The 20,236-nt window shown below is 41.3% G+C and overlaps 1 protein-coding gene across 1 annotated transcript in view; it reads left to right on the top strand.

The window, feature by feature from the left end:
• IQGAP1 (IQ motif containing GTPase activating protein 1) overlaps positions 1–20,236 on the top strand; it is a 103,082-nt gene that overhangs the window by 60,884 nt on the left and 21,962 nt on the right. The window contains exons 9-16 of the mRNA XM_072148363.1: positions 2,375–2,465; positions 2,556–2,719; positions 4,971–5,055; positions 7,240–7,403; positions 8,329–8,489; positions 9,496–9,620; positions 11,172–11,335; positions 19,345–19,435. Coding sequence (XP_072004464.1) covers positions 2,375–2,465; positions 2,556–2,719; positions 4,971–5,055; positions 7,240–7,403; positions 8,329–8,489; positions 9,496–9,620; positions 11,172–11,335; positions 19,345–19,435 — 1,045 coding nt within the window. The remainder of the gene's footprint in view (positions 1–2,374; positions 2,466–2,555; positions 2,720–4,970; positions 5,056–7,239; positions 7,404–8,328; positions 8,490–9,495; positions 9,621–11,171; positions 11,336–19,344; positions 19,436–20,236) is intronic.

Here is a 20,236-nt window from a genome sequence, read left to right as displayed (position 1 = left end):
ATGAAAAATTGTATATTACGGGAAGTTTTTCGTAGTTTTTTTTTTTTCATCTTCACCGAGCGGGTTCAATATTGATTTAGATTTATTGTACAGATTAATACGGACGCGGTGATACCATATATGTACATTTTTCGTGTGTTTTTGTGTTTTATATACTGTATTTGCATTATATGTGTAACTGGGGAGATTATGGGACTTTATTTTATTTATTTAATTATTATTATAAAATGATTTAATCTTTTTTTTTTACTTTCACATATTTTCCACCTTTTGGCTTGAACAAGCGATCATCCGATCACTTATTCAAGCCTCTACACTGCAATACACTTGTATTGCAGTGTATAGTGTAAGTAACTGAGCATGCCGCGAGAAGAGGAGCCGACAGCCTCGGGTCACTCGTCGGGACCCGGGGCAGCGGCAGGAGGGATCGGATCCCCCGGTAAGCACACCGGGGGGTCCGATCCACGGGGGACACACTTGCACGCCGCGGTCATGCTTGACCGCGGCGTGTAAGGGGTTACACACCCGGGATCTGAGTTTTTCCGATCCCGGGTGTTAGTGTCGGGTCTGGGCTGTGATATCACAGCCTGACACCGGCACTATACTGCCCCGATGTCCCGAAATCTTCTTCTGACGCGGCGCCGTAGAAAGGCGTCGCATCAGAAGAAGTACCCTTAATGACCGACGTAGAATCCCGATAGGGCGGTCATTAAGGGGTTAATTATGAGGGGCAGAATATGAAATAATAGTGGGGCAGTATAAGGAACAGTTAATTATGTGGGGGAGAATATGAAATAATTAATGGTGGAGGGGCAGCATAGGAAATAATTAATTATAAGGGGCAGCATATGAAATAATTAATGGTGGGGGGCAACATAGGAAATAATTAATTATAAGGGGCAGTATAGGAAATAATTAATTATAAGGGGCAGTATAGGAAATAATTAATGGTGGGGGGCAGCATAGGAAATAATTAATGGTGGAGGGGCAGCATAGGAAATAATTAATTATAAGGGGCAGTATAGGAAATAATTAATGGTGGGTGGCAGCATAGGAAATAATTAATGGTGGAATGGCAGTATAGGAAATAATTTATGGTGAGGGCAGCATAGGAAATAATTTATGGTGGGGGGCAGCATATGAAATAATTTATGGTGGGGGCAGCATAGGAAATAATTTATGGTGGGGGGCAGTATAGGAAATAATTTATGGTGGGGGCAGTTTAGGAAATAATTTATGCTGGGGGCCGTATAGGAAATAATTAATGGTGGGGGGCAGTCTAGTAATTAATGGAGGGGAGGGCAGCATATTCAATAATTAGTGCAGAGGGGTTAATTGGGCCAATATATAAAATAGTTCACAGGGGGGGTGCAGTATATTAAATAATTACTTTGGGGGGACCCAGTGTATTACGGATACGGATGTATTACGCTAACGCTGTGTTTTCAAGGAAGTTCTTAATTTTTTTTTTAATTTTTAAACTTTAGCCTGGCCCTCCAACTGTCTGAGGGGGACGGTAAACGGCCCCCTATGTAAAAAGTTTGGGGACCCCTGGCGTAGTGTATGCGGCCTCTAGGGAAAAATAAGAACTCCAAAGGCATCAATGGTGAAAAATCCACATCCAATCAGTGAGATAAAAGTTGTCTGAATCCCAAAATGTCGGTGTGATCGGCAGACGATCTTCTGTTTATTAGGGGCCTGTTGATTGTTACTCCATAACTTTTGGATGTCCTTTGGGAGATGCTATGAGAATTTTCTGGGCATATGGGCATTTTCTGAACCCTCTAATGAAGAGAAGTAAACCTGTTGATCAGGAGTCATTTCTGTGGCTGCTTTTATGTGTGGCGCTAACATTGCATTTTGAAACGCAATACAACAGCTGAGGAGGGGAGACTTGCCTCATTGACGCATACGTTTTGTAAATGTGATGTTAACATACTGTAAATAAGTTGTTTTAACATAACGTTTTTTTAAACACAATGTTAACACTATGTAATTAGACTAATCTCCTCTCCTCGGTGTTTCAAAAAGCAATGTAAATGGCTAAGACTCCAGCATTAGAAAGTAGGGTTGAGCAGTGTCACCTCTGGTGAACTTTTGCTTATGTCTAGGCGACTGAGGCCTAAAGTGTGTTATTTTGGCATCCATTATGGTGGCATCATTCAGTGTACCTTTTAAGAATATATAAGTTCAGAAAACCATGCATGGGACTACAATAAAGAGAAATGCAGTGTGGACAAGTATACATAAGGACACTTTTTCCGACATGTACTGCTTCTGGTGAAAGGCTCATTTTGTACATGTCTGCGGTTTGATACTATCATATTATTTGTTACATTGTTGCTGATTGTGCAGAAATGTTTCTATTTGTCAGGTAAATTCTGAGAATGATGGGGGTGAGCGGGATGTGTATGAGGAACTGCTAACCCAAGCTGAAATACAAGGCAACATCAACAAAGTGAACTGTAAGTATCAGATGTACTTGTGGATGGATGTAGCTCAGAGTGTCATACAGTCCAGCCACACATACTGTACATGTTTCTCTCTCTGTTTAGTACAAGCCGGCATAGAAAGGGTGGACAAAGCTCTGGATAGTGGCAGCCCTCCAGTGTTGTTTGAGGCGCTCACCAACCAAGCACTGGCGCTGCGGGCATTGCAGAGAGACAACTCTGAGTGGTACTTCAGTCAGCTGCAGAGTTATAAGCAGCAGAAGCTGGAGGTAAGTTTTATCTTTCTTTCAGCATAGATGTACTGTAACAGAATGGGGGTGCTATGGATTTCAATAAGCTTTTAAGAAGGACATATGGATTGGATCCTGCCTCCCGGATTGGCTGGGCATCCTTTGTATATGGGGGGCACCTGACTCCCTCCAGTTAAAAGTGTCAGAATAGACACTGCCAAAATTAAAAATAAAAGTAAGTTCTTATTTGCACAACAAAACTTTCTTGCAAACCATGTGCCACATTTATAAACAGTTCAGGTTTTTGGACACTTTTATGACATGTTTGAGGAAAGGGGCATGGCCTGATTAGTTCAAATGATCCTGATCCGGATATACAAGACTTTACTAGACAGTGTTAAAGGGGTTGTCTATAATTTTATATTTATAGACCATGAATATGTGATTGTTGCGAGCTTTTAATGGGAGCAATGCCTGCAGCTGAGTTACATAGCACCATCTGCTTCTGCCTTCATACTCTGCACCAAATATTTCATGTCTAATACTGGATTATAAATCTGGTGTAGTTTAAAGGGATCGTCTACGATTTATTTTTGAGAGCCTATCCTTAGACTCTGTTTTGGGTCAACATAAAGGCTTTCAGACTAGTGTGTTCATTGTGCACCCACAAAAACACATGTGTTTGCTGTGTGTGTTGTTTGCAGTACATGTTTTCTCACATCTGTATGTCATCCGTTTTTATCACTTCCACAAAAATAAAAAAAAGATGGTTGACTAAAATTAGATGGCAAAAACCCTGGTTCCCCAGCTTCATGTGAGGGTAAAGGAGAGGTGTGATTTATTCAGGTTACTGACTATTGTCACTTCTTTGTCCTCTGAGTCTATGAAGGCATTCCTGACCCATAGTCATTTCCCGTCAGGTGCATTGATGTGCACTTCACCATTTGCTTGGTGCCTTTGCAGCCGTCTGTTCATACGGAAGTCTTTGATGACATAGTCTCTAGTGCGTCATGTTGTTGTTAGCAGAAAATGAGTTGCGGTTACTTAGAAAGCAGTGATTTGCAGCCCTTCAGTGTTCGTGCCCTGAATGTATCTGGTGTAAGCCAAGCGTGCCCATTCCTCTACAGCATCAGCATCTGCGCTGAATAAGTGTGGAGTTGCCTGCATGGCCACAAGCACATGTATAGCTCCTGTATGTGCACCCGATTATAAATAGATACAGTACAAAAGACGCTCTGTGCCGGGGGATGGAATTTGGGTGTGTGGATCTGAAGTGACCTAATGAAACATTTTTTTGTGTGTGATACCTTAACCCCTTATACAGACCCTCAAAATCCTCAGACTGTAATTTCCTCCAGCAGTGTTCCCGCTTACCAAAACTCCCAATACGTAATTTGTTCCTACCATTGCATCATTTTATTTTCTTGATGATAGAGTGTATACAATAGGGAGATATTTATCAGAGGTGTCAGAGCAGAACTGTCAGAGCAGAACTGTTCTAGTTGCCAATGGGAACCTATCAGAATTCAGCTTTGATTTTAGAAACAGCTGTGGGAAGGTGAAAGCCAAGCTCTGATTGGTTGCTGTAGGCGACTACAATAGTTCTGCCCTCAGACACTGCTGATAAAGCTCACGATATATGTGCTTGTGGCGTCATTGGTTGTATTCCACATGTTATTCTATTGATGATATATTTAGAGGTAAACTTTTTTTTTAACATGTATTTGATGATCATTGATACATTTCTTTGATGATTATTGCATTCAAGCAATAGACATGCTATACAGCAGGAGGAGCTTTATGTTTATTTTATTGGAAGCAGGTTCAAAGTTTTTGCAGTTTCTGTCCTCATGAGTCCGGTGGGTGGTCCTAGTCAGTGACTGGTAGCTGTATATCAAAGGTTTTCATTCCTTAATTAAACTGGACCACAAAGTGAATTTGACAGCAACTCCCATTCATAAAGTTGCAAAACAATTCTGGATGTATGTTTATTTTTTTTTAGGACTGAGATTCATAGTGATGGTATATTACATAAATTCAGGTGTCAAAGTGAAAATTATAAAACTTCCCTTGTAGCACCAGGCTAATAAATTAGAAGTTTATGGTCCATTTTTCACAAAACCACAAACTGTATAAATTGTCTCTATTCCTCCTGCTCTATAACATGCTGCCTACAGTTATATGGTCACAGGTTCCCTGCATGACCAAAATCTCAATTCTAGTTAACCTTAGACATTGCCATATACATTACATAGACCATATAATCATGTGTGGTATACCTTCCTTACAGAATGGCTTCAGCGGACCCTTACAGAAGGAGGAGTTGCAGGCTGGCGTCGATGCTGCCAATGGTTTGGCACAGCAGTTACAGAGAAGTGAGTAGCAGTACAACAAAGCCTACTAGTGTTTGATGGGTGGGGGCTAGGTAAAGCCATGAATGAGTCAGCCTAACGGATAGTCCTAGCCTCTCTCTACAGAATGGCACAGCTCCAGGTACTTCAGAGTAGCTCTACATGGAAACAATGAATTCCTGTTCTTATCTAGAGGGGCCAGCTATTACTGTTATTGCCGTCTTTGCTGGCATACAACAATGCCTCCCGTTCATGGCCAGTAGTGGATGTAATAACATCTATTCAGGCCCATATAAGACCAAGGGAAGTTGCAATCATTTTTGTTAATTGGCAAAATATGGCAAAAAACTAGTAATTTTAATTTCTGGGGAAATAAAACAAAATTTGTTAGACTCTTGCTACTATTATTAACAGGTGTGAACATATCCTTACAGTCAGATTGTTACCATCTGCCTTGGCAGTCTGGACCTTCTGAACCCTCTTAAAAATACACATAGATGTATAATGAATATGATAAGTGTATATCAAAATGTAAGTTCTGTTAGCCATAAAATTTTTCTAGCACCAGTTTTAATAGGGTTTACATTTGGGTTAAGGGTCACATTTCTCATCATACACTGACTTTTTTTTTACATGTTTTGTGGGTGAATTGCTGTTTAATTTTCAGACTTTGCAGACCAGGCTCCTAAAAAATTGTGCAGTTATAAGAGATAATAATAGAAATATATTTTAGAATTCTGCTTACTTCCACATAACTTTGTTCTAATTGACCAGTTATGATAGGTTGTCCACCGACCTTTTTGATTGTTCAATTCTCTTATTATTGTTAAAATACTGTAAGTCCGCTCAGAGGTTTGCTGAGCCCGAGAGAGGTCGCAAAAGTACTACTGGGGCAGAATAGATATGAGCTATTAAAGGGTTTGTACCAATTTGGATTGTTATCTTGATCCTGTATCTGATCAGGGCAGGTCCAACTGCTGAAATGGAGATCAGAACCCCCTATTACAAAGGCTAATTCAAGTAATAATTTATTAATAGAATGAAGCGGAAGGTTGGAAATGTGTCCTGCCACTACATTTAGTACTATGGGAGTGTAGGAAATTGCTCATAGACAGTGAATGGGAGCGCTGGAGACAGTCAAGACTATTTCCAACTCTCTTAGCGGCAGGACAAATACTTGTCCTGCTACTGCACCAACTAGTAATTATAGGATCTCGTGATCGTGAGGATCCTCATCCATCAGATTGTTATCCTGTGGATAGGGGATAACCATCCAACTTGATACAACTCCTTTAAACACTTTTGTCCTTTCCCCAGCTATTTCTCTGATTTGTTTCTGTGAGATTGTAGCCCCCTTAGTCAAATATACCAGGTACTATCATGCTAGAAAATGAGAGCTGAGTTGAACTCACCCAGCATGGACACTACACAATGAGGATAGTCTTCTAGCTTTCAGAATTTTATAGTTCTGGAACTGGAGTCAGCCATTCTGATATTGATGGCTTACCCTAGGTATAAGTTATCAAAATTAAAGTAAAGTCTCTTTAAAAAATGTTATTGTGACATTACAAAGTAACTCCTACATTTATAGACTACAGCTGTCTTACTTATGGTTCTAGGCCAACACAATCATATTTCTTGATTGTGAAGGTTATGTTCTACACAATGACATCACTGCTAAACCGTCATGTCACTCATCTCTGCTTTCCCTATACACTGCAAGATATACAGGGGAACATTTACTTGCCGGGTCACTGGAGTTCACAGAAAGTGCATTGTCCAAAGATAATGCACTGTGCAGCGATTCACTAAGATCGTGCACCCGTTTTCCTGAATGTCTCGCTTCTCCGCTCAGGTCACAATTTTTTTTAGTGGTGCATCTTAAGTGCTAGGGCTTGCGACACAATTTGAAAGTTAAATCCCGCGCTCAGTCCGACGGCACGCCTAAATTGTGTACCAGGGAAGTCAGCGCAGCTGCGCCACGAAAAGGGTTGCGTGTGACACAATCGCAGCGCACCCACTACTTAAGTATCTGTGCAAGCCATTTTAACATTGGAGAATGGGCACTATCCGTCTAAAGCGCGGCGCAAAGCCCTTATTAAATGTGCCCCAATGTTATCTTAGTCATGTATAATAAGAGCACATTGTAGAATCCATATTATGGCAATGGCTTCATACTAATATGTAGTAACTCGTGCTTTTTTACAGGGCATGCTGCAGTAATCAGGATAAATAATGCCATCAGAAAGGGGGTCCCTGAAGAGACTGTACAAGAATTAATGAACCCCGATGCACAGCTCCCAGAAGTTTTTCCATTTGCAGAAGATCTTTACCAGAGAGAACTTTCCACATTACAACAGCAAAGCCCAGAGGTAAGTCTCCTATTGTATCTGAGATGTCATTTAAATGTTTTGTACTGACTGTTTACAATAACAAGCTTATCATTGAGGGTCTGAATGCTGGGACCCCCACTGATCACAAGATAGAGAATGTTTAACTAATGGGTGGAGCATGGGGGACATTCATTAATATTGTTGCAGGGTCTGTGTTCTCTTTGCACAAATCGTACAGTAATTTACACTGGGATATTAGGTTGTGGCGTACAAGATTAATGAATTGGGGCAGGCCCGAAAAGGTTCTGAACTGTCTCCACATTCATGAAGGTGACATACAACTTGGTAGACCAGCTTTTAGCTCATCTGTTTGTGCGCCAAAAATTGCATCAAAAAGTGTTGAGAATCTAGAAGCGCAAGAAAAGTGTTGGGATTATTAAGATGCACCCAAATTGAGCAAGAAAAAAAGGCACAAGTGTCACAAAAAGGAGCAATATTGTGTCACTGACTCTTCATAAGTAAGGGGGAAAAATCAGCCATAAAAATGCCCCCCGTTGGTAATTTCCAACACTCCTACACAATTGAATGACATGGGAAGACACATACTCAACCTGCTGCTCCATAAGTTAGTGAGGATGGGACCCCTGTTCTCTGGAGTGCAGGGGGTGCAGTCTCCAGCAGTTGTGATCACATTTTCCCTTCTATATTTCATTTGCTTTGTGCATACTTCTTAGTACGTTTACAGATGTTGTATTGCATATATACTACACAGCAAACACTTAATGCCATGGTGACTCCACAGCCAGGATTTTATTCTCAGGGCTACGTCTCTCACAAATGAGTCATCCTCATAAAGCCCACCAGAATATCCACTGTAATGGTGTGCGCAGGAAGCAGGGACTCATTGTTACATTTATTTAGTGATGCCAATTATCTGACTGCTCTGACACCTTGTTTCTGACAGGGAAACCTCACTCACCCGGAGCTCTCGGTTGCTGTGGAGATGTTGTCCTCTGTGGCTCTAATTAATAGGGCTTTAGATGCGGGCGATGTAAACACTGTCTCCAGACAGCTGACCAACCACGTCACCGGCCTGATGGATGTGGAGGATGAAAACCTTCAGAGGTTTGTTCAAATAAAATTGGTCTTGTAATTCTCTACAGTATTTCTAGGAAAATAAACACTAGGAATAAACCTGAATGTCCATATTAATAGTTACACAAGATACAGGAGTCATGTGGTGCAAATGGACAGGAAGGGGTTACATAAAAACAGGCAATACTCAACAACCCCAATGCTTACCAGATACTCAGTAATGTCTTCTTTCTGGTTCTTCTTCCACTGGAAATGCCAGTCCAAATCCTGATGGAGGCGAGATGCCATATTGCGTCCAGTGATGAACGGGCATACAGATGTATTTCCCATATGATAGTGATGGCTAACCTATGGCACTGGTGCCAGAGGTGGCACTCAGAGCCCTTTCTGTGGGCACTCAGGCCATCACCAGAGATGACTCCAGGTATCTTCCTGCAGTCCCAGACAGCCCAGGACTTGCTGTGCAGAGGTATTTTAAAGTGACAGCGCTACCTGGGACTATTTTCTGCTTTATTGGTGTCCTCGGGGTGCTGGTATCAATGAAAACTGTGACAGAGAAGGGAGTATAAATCACAAATTTAATTTCTGTGTTGGCACTTTGTGATAAATAAGCGGGTCTTTGTTGTAGTTTGGGCACTCGGTCTCTAAAAGGTTTGCCATCACTGCCCTATGATATTAGGGAATTCAGTTTTTATATGTATGCAGATGAACCTCTTGGTGCGCCAGGGCCTTAATCATGGCTACTGCTGCATTAGTTTCTTTAAAGTAAATGCTCATTTGCATAAAGACCAAATAGAATTGACATTTTCACTTGTGGTTGATTTGGGAGCTGGAAGCAACTTGGGGAATTAATAGGAACCCAATAAGTAATGCCTTTCAGACCCATTTCTAATCCTTCGTTATACATAAAACCTATTCATACCAAGTTATGATAATTCTGATACTGTATACTTGTAGATTAACATAAAAACACAGTAAATGGTAGCATAAATGTAATTTCTTGATGCCTCTATAATGTTTCATGTCTTGATGACAGGTACGTTGATGAATTGATGAAATTGAAACAACAGGCCCGGGAAGAAGGAAATGAATTTATTACATGGAATGATATCCAGGGATGTGTGACCCAAGTTAATAATACTGTACATGAGGAGCATGCCAGTAAGTTATCACTGGAATTATTGGAAATTGGATTAAGAGTGTGTTGACTTTTATGAAGCTGCAGTGAAGGTGACACTCAGAGCCCTCTCTGTGGGTACCCAGACCACCAACCAAGGTCACCATACAGGACATAAGGCATCCTCCTGCAGTCACAGGTAGCCCAGGACGTTACGATCTGCACTTTTTTAAAGTGACTGGAACTGCAGTAGAACCAAGGAGGTGTGGATAGAGCTGAATTAACATTGAAGCTCCTACTTTGGGCCCTGTGATTCTTTCTGTTCACTGGACCCTGGAGAGAAGCTACAAAGATAATCCAAATTTCTCCTTCTGTTTACTGTATTGATGTCATCCGGACACTGAAACATTTGAAACCTGTGACACAGTAGGGAGCAATGAGTTACTGCTTAAATTGACATTTTGCACTTTGCAAAAAATCTATGGGTTTTGGTTGTAGTTCGGTGAGTCAGTCTCTAAAAGGTTCACCATCATTGGTCTAGGGGGTCCTTTAAAAATACATTCATATTTTAAGGGCATTAAGCCACAAATGGTTGAGTAATGAATGGGAAGACCTGAATGAGCTGTCATGCACCACTTCTGCATCCATCACCTGTGCATGGAATTAAACTTTGTTGGTGGTCAAGCATATCCTCAGAAAGACAGAGCTGTCTGAATACATGGCTAGCTGTCATGTTCCCATTACACTGTATAAAAATCAATAGCGTAAAGTTCTGAATGTAAGGCTTTCGTATTGTTCATGGACAGAACCATTCAGGGGGTTTTCTATTGAACTAAAATTATAGCTGGGGTCCGCTTACATAATAAAATTTCTAAACACCCCCTACTTTAGCAGCACGGCTTGCTTGTAGTGGCTCTATCATACTGGTGGGGATCAGGGAGCGACTAGTGCCAGTTTATTATGTTAATTGACCTCAGTAGACTCCCCCTTTAGTCATTATTGTACATAAAGCATCTACAATATGGACAAGACCTAAAAAGAGTAGCTGGCCTGGCTGCATTTTCTGATAATTAGATATAAATCAAATAGATTGTGTCCTTTTAACCTTACTTATAAAATTGTTTAGTTCAACAAACTTGACTTTTATGAAAAAGGGGGTGCAGTGAGAAAGGGGGTCTAACCTGGGCCCCAGAAAATTCAGTCTGTTCACCAGAACATTTAGACGTAAACTAGACCAACTAATAGCTGGTCGAGAGTAAGACTCCACAGCTCTAGACTGCTCCAGATACATCACCCAGCATGATTTATCTGGGGCAGAATACGACTGTGGGATCTGACTCTGCACTGGTCCATCCACTCACACTTTCTATACATGTCCCACTCTCGGTGCAGAATTTACTGGACTGAACCTAGAGCTGTGCAACTGAACTGAGCATATCAGTTCAGCTGTAGTAGGTTCGGTCCAGTAAATCCCACATGCACATGGAGTGAGTTTTTCCAGAACACATTCACTCTCAGACAACAGGCCGAATGCTGAAAGATACAGGGATAACTCTATATGCAAACATATTCAGATTTTTTGTTGATGCTTTTAGGGATTTTGGCAATCGGACTCATCAATGAAGCTTTGGATGAAGGTGATGCTAGGAAAACCTTACAAGCATTACAGCTGCCTGCGGCAAAGTTAGAAGGAGTAGAACCAAGTGTGGCTCAACATTACCAGGATACTCTGGTCCGGGCCAAAAGAGAAAAGGCTCAGGTAAGCATTAAATGGAAGAAGTACCCTTAAAAGGCAATAGGGTAAACTTCTTCTTATGTAATACTGCACTATGAAACCGACCCACTTCTTAGAGTGAATCCATGTTTATAATCCAGTATGAAAAATAGCGCAATGTTCTGATTTTTAGCTTGTGTAGCTGCACATTTCATTATTCCCAATATGGCGCAATGTTGGAGGATTCAAGCAAACCATATCTAATTCTCTGCATTGAATCGGGACTTATATTGTGAGCTAGCATGAATATAGACTGTGTGGGGTAGCAAAGTACAACAACCTCCTGTGAGGTTTCAACAGGATGAGTGAAGGAGACATTGCTGAGCTCATGGGGAAAGGCCCCAGTAATTTTCACTGGTGATACAGTCTAAGTGCTCATTCACACAGCTGCACAGCGGCCATACTGGTACTGAGGCAAGACTCCATGCATCATAGTTATACAGTATACAATACAATAATTAAGTGAGATTTATCTGAAGTGAAGATCGTATGACCGATTTCCTGCATGTGTCGCTTCCCCGATCAGGTCCGCCGCAGTTCACCATCTTCCCGGTGCATGTAAGTGCTTGGCTTGCGACACAAATTTAAATGTTAAATTCCCGCGTGTAGTCCGAATTCGTCAGATCCACCGTCGGCCCGCCCCTCGATTTGTGTCTCGTGAAAGCTGGTGCGATTGTAACACAAAATGATTGCGTGTGACACAATCCCTGACGTGATCCCCGAAAAGTCGGGAAACCCGACGAAAATGCAGCCACGGGCCCTTAGTAAATAAGCCCCATAGTGTTTGAATTGTGTTTTTAACATTGTGACTACATCACATTTAGGCCTCATTCACACAACCATGGCCATTTCACAGACCCCATTGAGGTCTATGGAATCTGATTGTGGCGCACTGGCACATACGGTGTCTCGTCACACTGTTATTGGACATGTGCTATATTTGGGCAGATTTTCAGCTGCTTGTTTTTCCCTTCTCTGTCCGCCTTTGTGCTGGCCCGGTATCCTTCCAGGGGAGCACTTGGCCGTGTGCATGTAGCCTTACATAGTGTATACATAAAGATATATTAACACAATGCAGTCAAACCAAACTCCTCCCCGCAGCCTTAGAATTATGTTTCCAAATGTGGTCTAAGGACAAACTTTCAACATTATTGGGGGCTGCAAAAGATTTGTTCTGTGATTGGTTGATGGGGGAGGGATTTTTTAATTTCTACATTGTCATAAATCTGCCCTTCTGTTTTTAGTTGAATTTAAATCCCATATGTGTTATGCTGCAGAGAATAGGAGGATATGTGGCAATGTGTTCTTGTGAATAACAATAGGGATTGTGTATAATAGTGTTTATATGACTGTTTGTAAGAGCGCTGGTTTTGCTATGTACCAGCCGGATATTATTATTACCGAGTATTTACATTATCCTGGCTGTAAGACGTGTAGCCCGTCTGCACCTTAATGCTGGCCAAGGAGACTGTGAATTATTGTTGTAATATTACTAGAAAGAAGACATCTTTGTTGGTCTAAGTGCAGCATTGGCAAAGCCTTGCTATGCTTTATACATATCTTTATTTATAGTTCTTTATACAGATCACAGCACACATGTGTGTGTGTACACATATATGGCTGAGATAATGATGTGCTATAATGCTGATTACTGTGTGAAGTGACCCTGAGACACGGCCAGAAGAGCTGGATGTAGGATATAGCAGGTCGTAAACTTCCGATTTTTATGGGATCCAGTAATCTGCACAGGGACAGCCAGATAACACTGGATTAAAACCCCTCCTCTAAGATGATGGTTTATTTTTAAAGGGTAACATGTGCATATTTGAAATGTACGGCCTATTATTACGGTAGTATTGGTACAGTGAGATGGAGACCCCCATTCAAAACGGGTTTTCACATTTATGTTAACGTTTCTGTGCATAAATTAAGTTGCTCTTTCCCCATCCACAAGTTCAAAGTTCCTCAGTCTGTGCCAGTAGTAAGGGGGTATTAGTTGAAACCAATTAGTTGTCTATAGAAATTAGTTTTTATGCAGATTGACTGTAAAAATGGACATATTTAAGGCTGATTTGTAGTTTATGATTCATCTATGAAAAACTGAGCTGACCAGAACCTGTGTGAATAGACCTATTGGGTTCTCATTTCAAGAACTGCGGACTAAAGATCCGTGATCCAGTTTTTGCAACATGTGAGGTCCGCTCACACCGATGACCGCAATAAAGCCTGCTGAGCCGCAAACACGGGCAGGAATAGGAATACACGAGCAGGAATAGGAATACACGAGCAGGAATAGGACCTGATATGAGTTTTGTGGCTCAGACAGCCGACTCACACTTATGGCCGTAGAAACAACAGCCTTGTGTGTGAACACACAGATTTTTGTGTGTCTGCTAGCTATTGTAGTAATGGATAGCACACAGACTACAACAATGTTTATGTGCATGAGGGTTTCACGTAATGTAGTTGTATGAAATACTTACCTGGCTGATGTATATGTGAAAATAAATTTGAAAAAAAAAGCGTTTTTAAAAAATAATAAATACATATTTACCTAAGAAGTGTAACTGAAAAGTGAAGTGATAGGGTCTGAACAGGAGTTAAACCTTCCAGCTAGATCTTTCCTTGGCTCCGGCACAGGGTGTATGTGAATTTGTACAGGAACTGCTTTTCAGTCCAAGCATTTCCTCCTCTGCTGAGCTGGGCTGAAATAACCATTTCTATTCACAGAGCTCAGGGGCTGCCAGACTGGGCTACACATCACACTTGGGCAATATTACCTTATTTAGTCATGAGCTTAGAAATACACAGTGCATCCAATACAGAGTCACTTAAGACATGGTGACACAATAACCAAATTTAGAAAAACATATAAAAAGCTTAACATGACCGTGAAACTAAGTGTGTCACAGTGCCGTCCCATAACTGTCTGGCAGCTATATTTATTTATATATATAATATATATTTACGGTCTAATTTTGCTGAGATGCAATTTTCTTCCCTTTATATGGACACAACAAGCTGAAAGGAAATCAACCACACCAAAAATATTAAATAACCCTACATATACTTACCTCTGCTCCTCTTCATCTTAATCCCACCGCTGTCCATCGCTAGTCTTGACACACCAAGATCACCTAGAGAAGAAAGTGATTCACATATTCAACTCAAAAGATGACAAGATGACCCTACAAGATGACCCCAGATGTAAGAAAGTGACATCTGGATAAAGACACAAAGGGATCCCCTGAATAAAAATGGCAACTACCCCGCAGCAATATACAGTAACAACATAGGGGCACATTTACTTACCCGGTCCGGAGGAGATCCCGAAAGTGCATTGTCCGACGACAATGCACTGTGCTGCGATTACATTGTGCGCCCGACTTGCTGAATTTGTCACTTCCCCGATCAGGTCCGCCGGAGATCACCATCTTCCTCCCAGTTCATGTAAGTTCTTGGCTTGCAACACAATTTTTAAGTTAAATCCCGCAGTTTGTCCCAATCCGTCGGATCATCCGACGGCCCGCCCCCCAATTTGTGTTGTATGAAAGCCGTCGCGATTGTGCCAAAATCCGAAATGCCTAAATGCGTCGCAAATTCCTAAATCATTGGAATATCTGACGTTTGTGCTGTCCACGGACCCTTAGTAAATGAGCCCCATAGTGTATAGGTATGATTTGTAAATATCCAATCCACTTGCTACAAGGAAAACTTGGAGCAAACATGGGTTTGTGTGACTTGTAATCTTTGCAGTGCCCACTATTTCCTGCTGTTTTTTCCATTGCTGGGAATTCTGCAGCAGACCCTTGTGTCCCCGGCCTAAAGGAGCACTGCCCACCAGCCTAAGGCCCGTTCCCCACTTGCGAGTGTGATGCGATGAACTTGCATCACACTCGCAACGCAAGCTGCCGGGAACGCACGGCCTGAACGCTGCACCGCGGGAGTGAACTCAGCATGTCAGTTCACTCCCGCGGTGCAGCGTTCAGGCCGTGCGTTCCCGGCAGCTTGCGTTGCGAGTGTGATGCGAGTTCATCGCATCACACTCGCAAGTGGGGAACGGGCCTAAGTGGTCACTTGTGCATGAACAGTCCTAACCAGGGAGACCAGTGATTGAATAACCTGCAGACATGAAGTCATCCCTTCTGCTCTGACTGTGCTCCCTGGAAAGGAGATTGACAGAACTACAACTGACAGGGGAGTAGGGGGTCTATAATTTGAAAGTGTTGTAATATGATAAATTATGCAAACCCTTGAAAGATTTCTTTAAACCACATGAGTAACAAATACATCAGACACTGAAGCTTATGCTATATAACTTGTTGTCGTCTTAGTGTAGAAGTCTTTTCCTCTTGATTTGCTGGTCATGTATTACATGTCCCTCCTCCACAGTTTCTTACCCAGATACACACGTCATTCTCTCACCGTTCTATTGTATAAATCCTGGAACATAGCAAAACAGGGCTGGGACGACTTTATGTTTTCCTATCCATTTTTACTTTGCATTTCATATAGTGTTTCTTTGTTTGTAAATGTAAACCACACAAATAAAACAGCCAATATGGTATAATATCAAACGCATATAAAAGTACATGCATTAAGAGAACCAGCAAGTCTGTTCTGCACCATTCACTCCCATTGTCACCTTAGTTATAAAGGGAACCTCTCATCAGAAATCGGCCTAATAAACCACTACCAGGATGTTATGAAGCTGCTGAGCAGGTTCTATATTGTGTTTCTTTCATGACCTGGTGTGGTGGCATCATCCAGAAAATCAACTTTGAAATAAAATGTAAAGTGGTTTAACAAAGTCAGTGAGGTGTAGAGTTTAAATCAAGCTTTCCCTGCCTCGGGAAGCCCCCTTCAGTGTAATTTACAGTCTTGCATTCAGGAATATCATTGACCTGACCTCCCGAAGTCTGGTGAATGATGTCACATGGGAGAAGGTGTTCAGAGGCGGGGAGAGCATGACTTCAGTGTTACACTCTCCACCTCCATGACTTTATACAGCCAATTAACATCTCACTTCAAAGTTCATTTTCTGGGCCATGGAAGAAACCTGATCTGCTTAAAAACATACTGGTAATAGTTTATTAAGCCAATTTCTGATGACAGGTTCCATTTAAATGTTAAGACTACATGCCATGGATGGATGCCATACAGTTGCATTTGCCCCTATAGCCTGTAATGCCATTTCCTACACGTTGCTCTCCAGCAGGAAGCTGGTTGGATAGGCACAACTTGCTATGTAGATCTTTTATTAAACATTAAACATAACAATATATAACTTAAAGCAAATATAATATAAAATATATACAAAATATTTACAATAACTCACCTGCTGGTCCAACCCTATTCACACTTGGCAAAAACGCCTACAAAAAGAATAACTTAACATACATCAAAATGATTAAACACTAAATACCACAATCCCCACCCAACCGATTATGTATGTATGTATTTTCCTCCAGTGTTTCCTTCTGGGTGTGATGTATATAGTGCAGATAGGGGAACATAGAGCCTCCACATGTCTATGAACGCGTTCAGCATATACTACAGGAGCAATAATCTTGATGTGACCCCAGCCTTTCTCATGTGAATTCCGATCAGAGGCTGTCCATGCAGCCACATCCACTGCAGATTTGCCTCAGAAATGCATCTGACTCCTGTAAAATCTGCAGTCAACATTTTTCTTTCTGTTTTGTGCTTTTAATATCCTGACGTTTGATATGATAGTCCTAAATTTCACTAAACAATTGTTCACCTTAAATTTCCTAGGGCACAAGTATTTTACTGGTAGGTTTACACTAATGTCTTAAAATGTATCAATGACCCCTTCACTTGTCTGACCTCCGAACTGTGCACAACAACAGCCCTGTGTGTAAGGTTTATGATTTGTGCAAATTGCCTCCTGGCTTCTGCCTGCTCAGCCTTGGCAAGATTTATGTATGTATAATGCCAGTCCGCTTATACACAAAGGGTGAGTAGTGTTTAGTTGTACTTAACACAGAAACCTTGTGTGGTCCCCGAGAAGAAAAAGCACTTTGACTAAGTCATTACTGGCTGCTTCTCTCAGTGACTTGTTCCCAGGATACAATGCATTATTAGAACTGAGCTCTTAGAGTACTTTCATGTACTGCCTATAGGTACAATAGGGTCTGTGTTTTACTGCCTTAAATTTAAGGATAATGACCATCACTGTTCAGTGTGGTGCCAAAGAGGGCTGCACTACTTTCAGATATCTCCAGTGTACCAGGTCGCCTTTATTGTAGACCATGTCTTACACACCCAAGCATCTTGCTCCAATGGCGGCAGTGTCACGTGGGCAATGCTTTTCTGATGAAGGTCATGTGAATTGACCAAAATGTTATTTTTGGATTGCATACCGAAAATCAAATGTTAAAATTAATTTCTTGAATAAAAGAAGATTGCATCACATTTGAGTGGCAAGTACTATCTTATTGAATAAGACCAGGGGTGGTTCCCTGATTGAGCACCAGCTTGAATCATATGCTACCAGGAGTGACATGTATTTAACCATTATTCATGGTCTTACACACATTACCCTATGCACAAGCTTATTACATTGATGTATGCCAGAGTATGGGGCAGATTTACTTACCTCGTCCTGTTGCGATCCCCGAGGTGCGTTCTCCAACGAGGATGAAGTCCAGTGCGATTCTTCAAGATCATGCGTCCATTTTTCTGCATGTGTCGCTTCCCCACTCAGGTCCGCCGGAGTTCACCTTCTTCTTCCTGGTGTATGTGAGTGCATCGTCTTGCGACACAAATTGAATTGTAAATCCCGCGCTTAATCCGAATCATGCAAGTTGCACCAAAATCCGATCACGTGCGCGAAAAACTCCACTCAAATGCGGCGCAAATCGGAAACAGTCGGGAAACCTGTGTGTTCATGGAGTAAGATTACCCATAGTCTGCCGTACATCAATGTAAGATTGATCTTACACCATGCACAACCTTATTTCATTGATGTATGAGAGACTATGCAACATCTAACACATCACTGTGCCAGACTGTGTCTTGCCCAATACTTCTGTGTTCCAGACCACGCATGACACAACAAGTCTATGTATCAGAGCATGCTTTACCAACCTATGTTATGTACCAGGCCATGCCCACCACCCCTGCATACCACACTATGCTTTAGCCATGAGTGCTGATTGTGTATTCACCAAAGCTGCTGCATAGCAGATCACACCATAAGCAGTTGGGTGTTGCGCCTTTTCCAGTTCTGCTGTGTAATCTTTCCCCAGATCATGATCACTGTTGTCAAATACTGTGATCGCCTGTATAGTACTTTGCTATACAAAGGTTCTCCTCTACCCATGAGCCAAGTCTACCATGGTCTGGATGCCGATGCTTTCTCTGCAGAGCCTGATGTTTAATAATATGTTTATTAAGTATATTACACACGCACATCCATAGTGGTAGGAGGATTGTATTTTGGAGATTAAGACTAGATTAAGATTAGAGATGTAGAATATACTCCAGTATCATTCCATAGAATGAATACTTTCCCATCTGCAGACTATTGGTAGTGGTGTGGTATTTGTCTGCTCTCTCTTATGTAATGGGCTGCAGGGCTCAGTCCTACAAAAACAAAAGCTTAAGATTATTGGACTTTCCGTTCTAGTTATGAAGTTTTGGTTCTTGGCGAGTATTTGTGCAAAATATATATTGGCTTAGCTTGTGTGGAACATATTGGAACAGTTAAATGTATGAAGCATCTGGTAAAGCACTTGATGGGTCTGTGTGTCGGCATTGCCATACAGTATTAGATCTATGCTTGGCTTATGTGCACAGCTCGCTTCATAGTTCTACAATATAGTTTTGAGGTGGACAAAAGCGCCCTCTGCTGTCTTTATTGTTATAGACATGGATCATCTCTAAGCTAAAAAAAACTATGCACGTTGTGAATACTAACTGCAAAATGAATTTCTAATGTAACTTTATTATAATATTTATGTTCTCAGGAAACGAAAGATGAATCTGCAGTTCTCTGGCTGGATGAAATTCAAGATGGAATATTCCGCTCCAATAAAGAAACCGAAGATGCCCAAAGATGTATGTACCTGTATGATAAGAGTCAAAGGGCAGAATATTCACAGGATTGATTGGGGTGCACTGTGCATATTTACTACACCATAATTAATACGTTGCTTGTTTCTTTGCTTTTGTTATGTTCGGAATTGATATACTCTATGCTCATGGGCAGCCTCAATCAGAAGTCATGTTGTCCTTGCTGGTAGTTTGAACATCAATCATAGCAATTACAGTATATAGCATTATGTTCTTCTGTATCAGAAATCTAAGAATTCTGATGGACCACCTCAAAGTCACTGGGGTTCTTCATGGTTTTTGCTTGGCTTTCATGGTCACTTTATAAACAGAAATCATGTGTCAGGGATATGACTTGGAGCTTTTGAATAGCAACAAGACAATCTTTGTTTGCATGGTGATTGTTTCAGCCAAAGGTGCCATGTATCCTTGACCCATTTCCAAGGAGTAAGTTTGGTCCAACAAATGCAGGAGTTACTGAACAGAACCAAGAATCACTGAACTGAACTCCGCATATCCGTTCAGTTCAGTGATTCTAAGTGCAGCCTCATAAATCCTGCAAGTGCATGGAGTGAGTTTGTTGAAATAAACTCACATGTGGGTAAAGAGAATAAAAGTGTTTTCCTGTAGGCTCAATGTAATGTAAAAAACACCTGGCTATTCTCATTTATGAGTAATGCACTTACAACTCTGGACGATTCATTGATTAATATTAAATGATCAGTGTTGCATGTTTTAGCACAGTACACACTTGTAGCTTTACTTATTCTGGGATTTCCTCTAGGAAATTCTGAAAGCGCCATGTGA

This window comes from Engystomops pustulosus, chromosome 4 (assembly GCF_040894005.1).
Source record: "Engystomops pustulosus chromosome 4, aEngPut4.maternal, whole genome shotgun sequence".
Taxonomy (NCBI): domain Eukaryota; kingdom Metazoa; phylum Chordata; class Amphibia; order Anura; family Leptodactylidae; genus Engystomops; species Engystomops pustulosus.
This window is presented reverse-complemented; position numbering and strand designations above follow the sequence as displayed.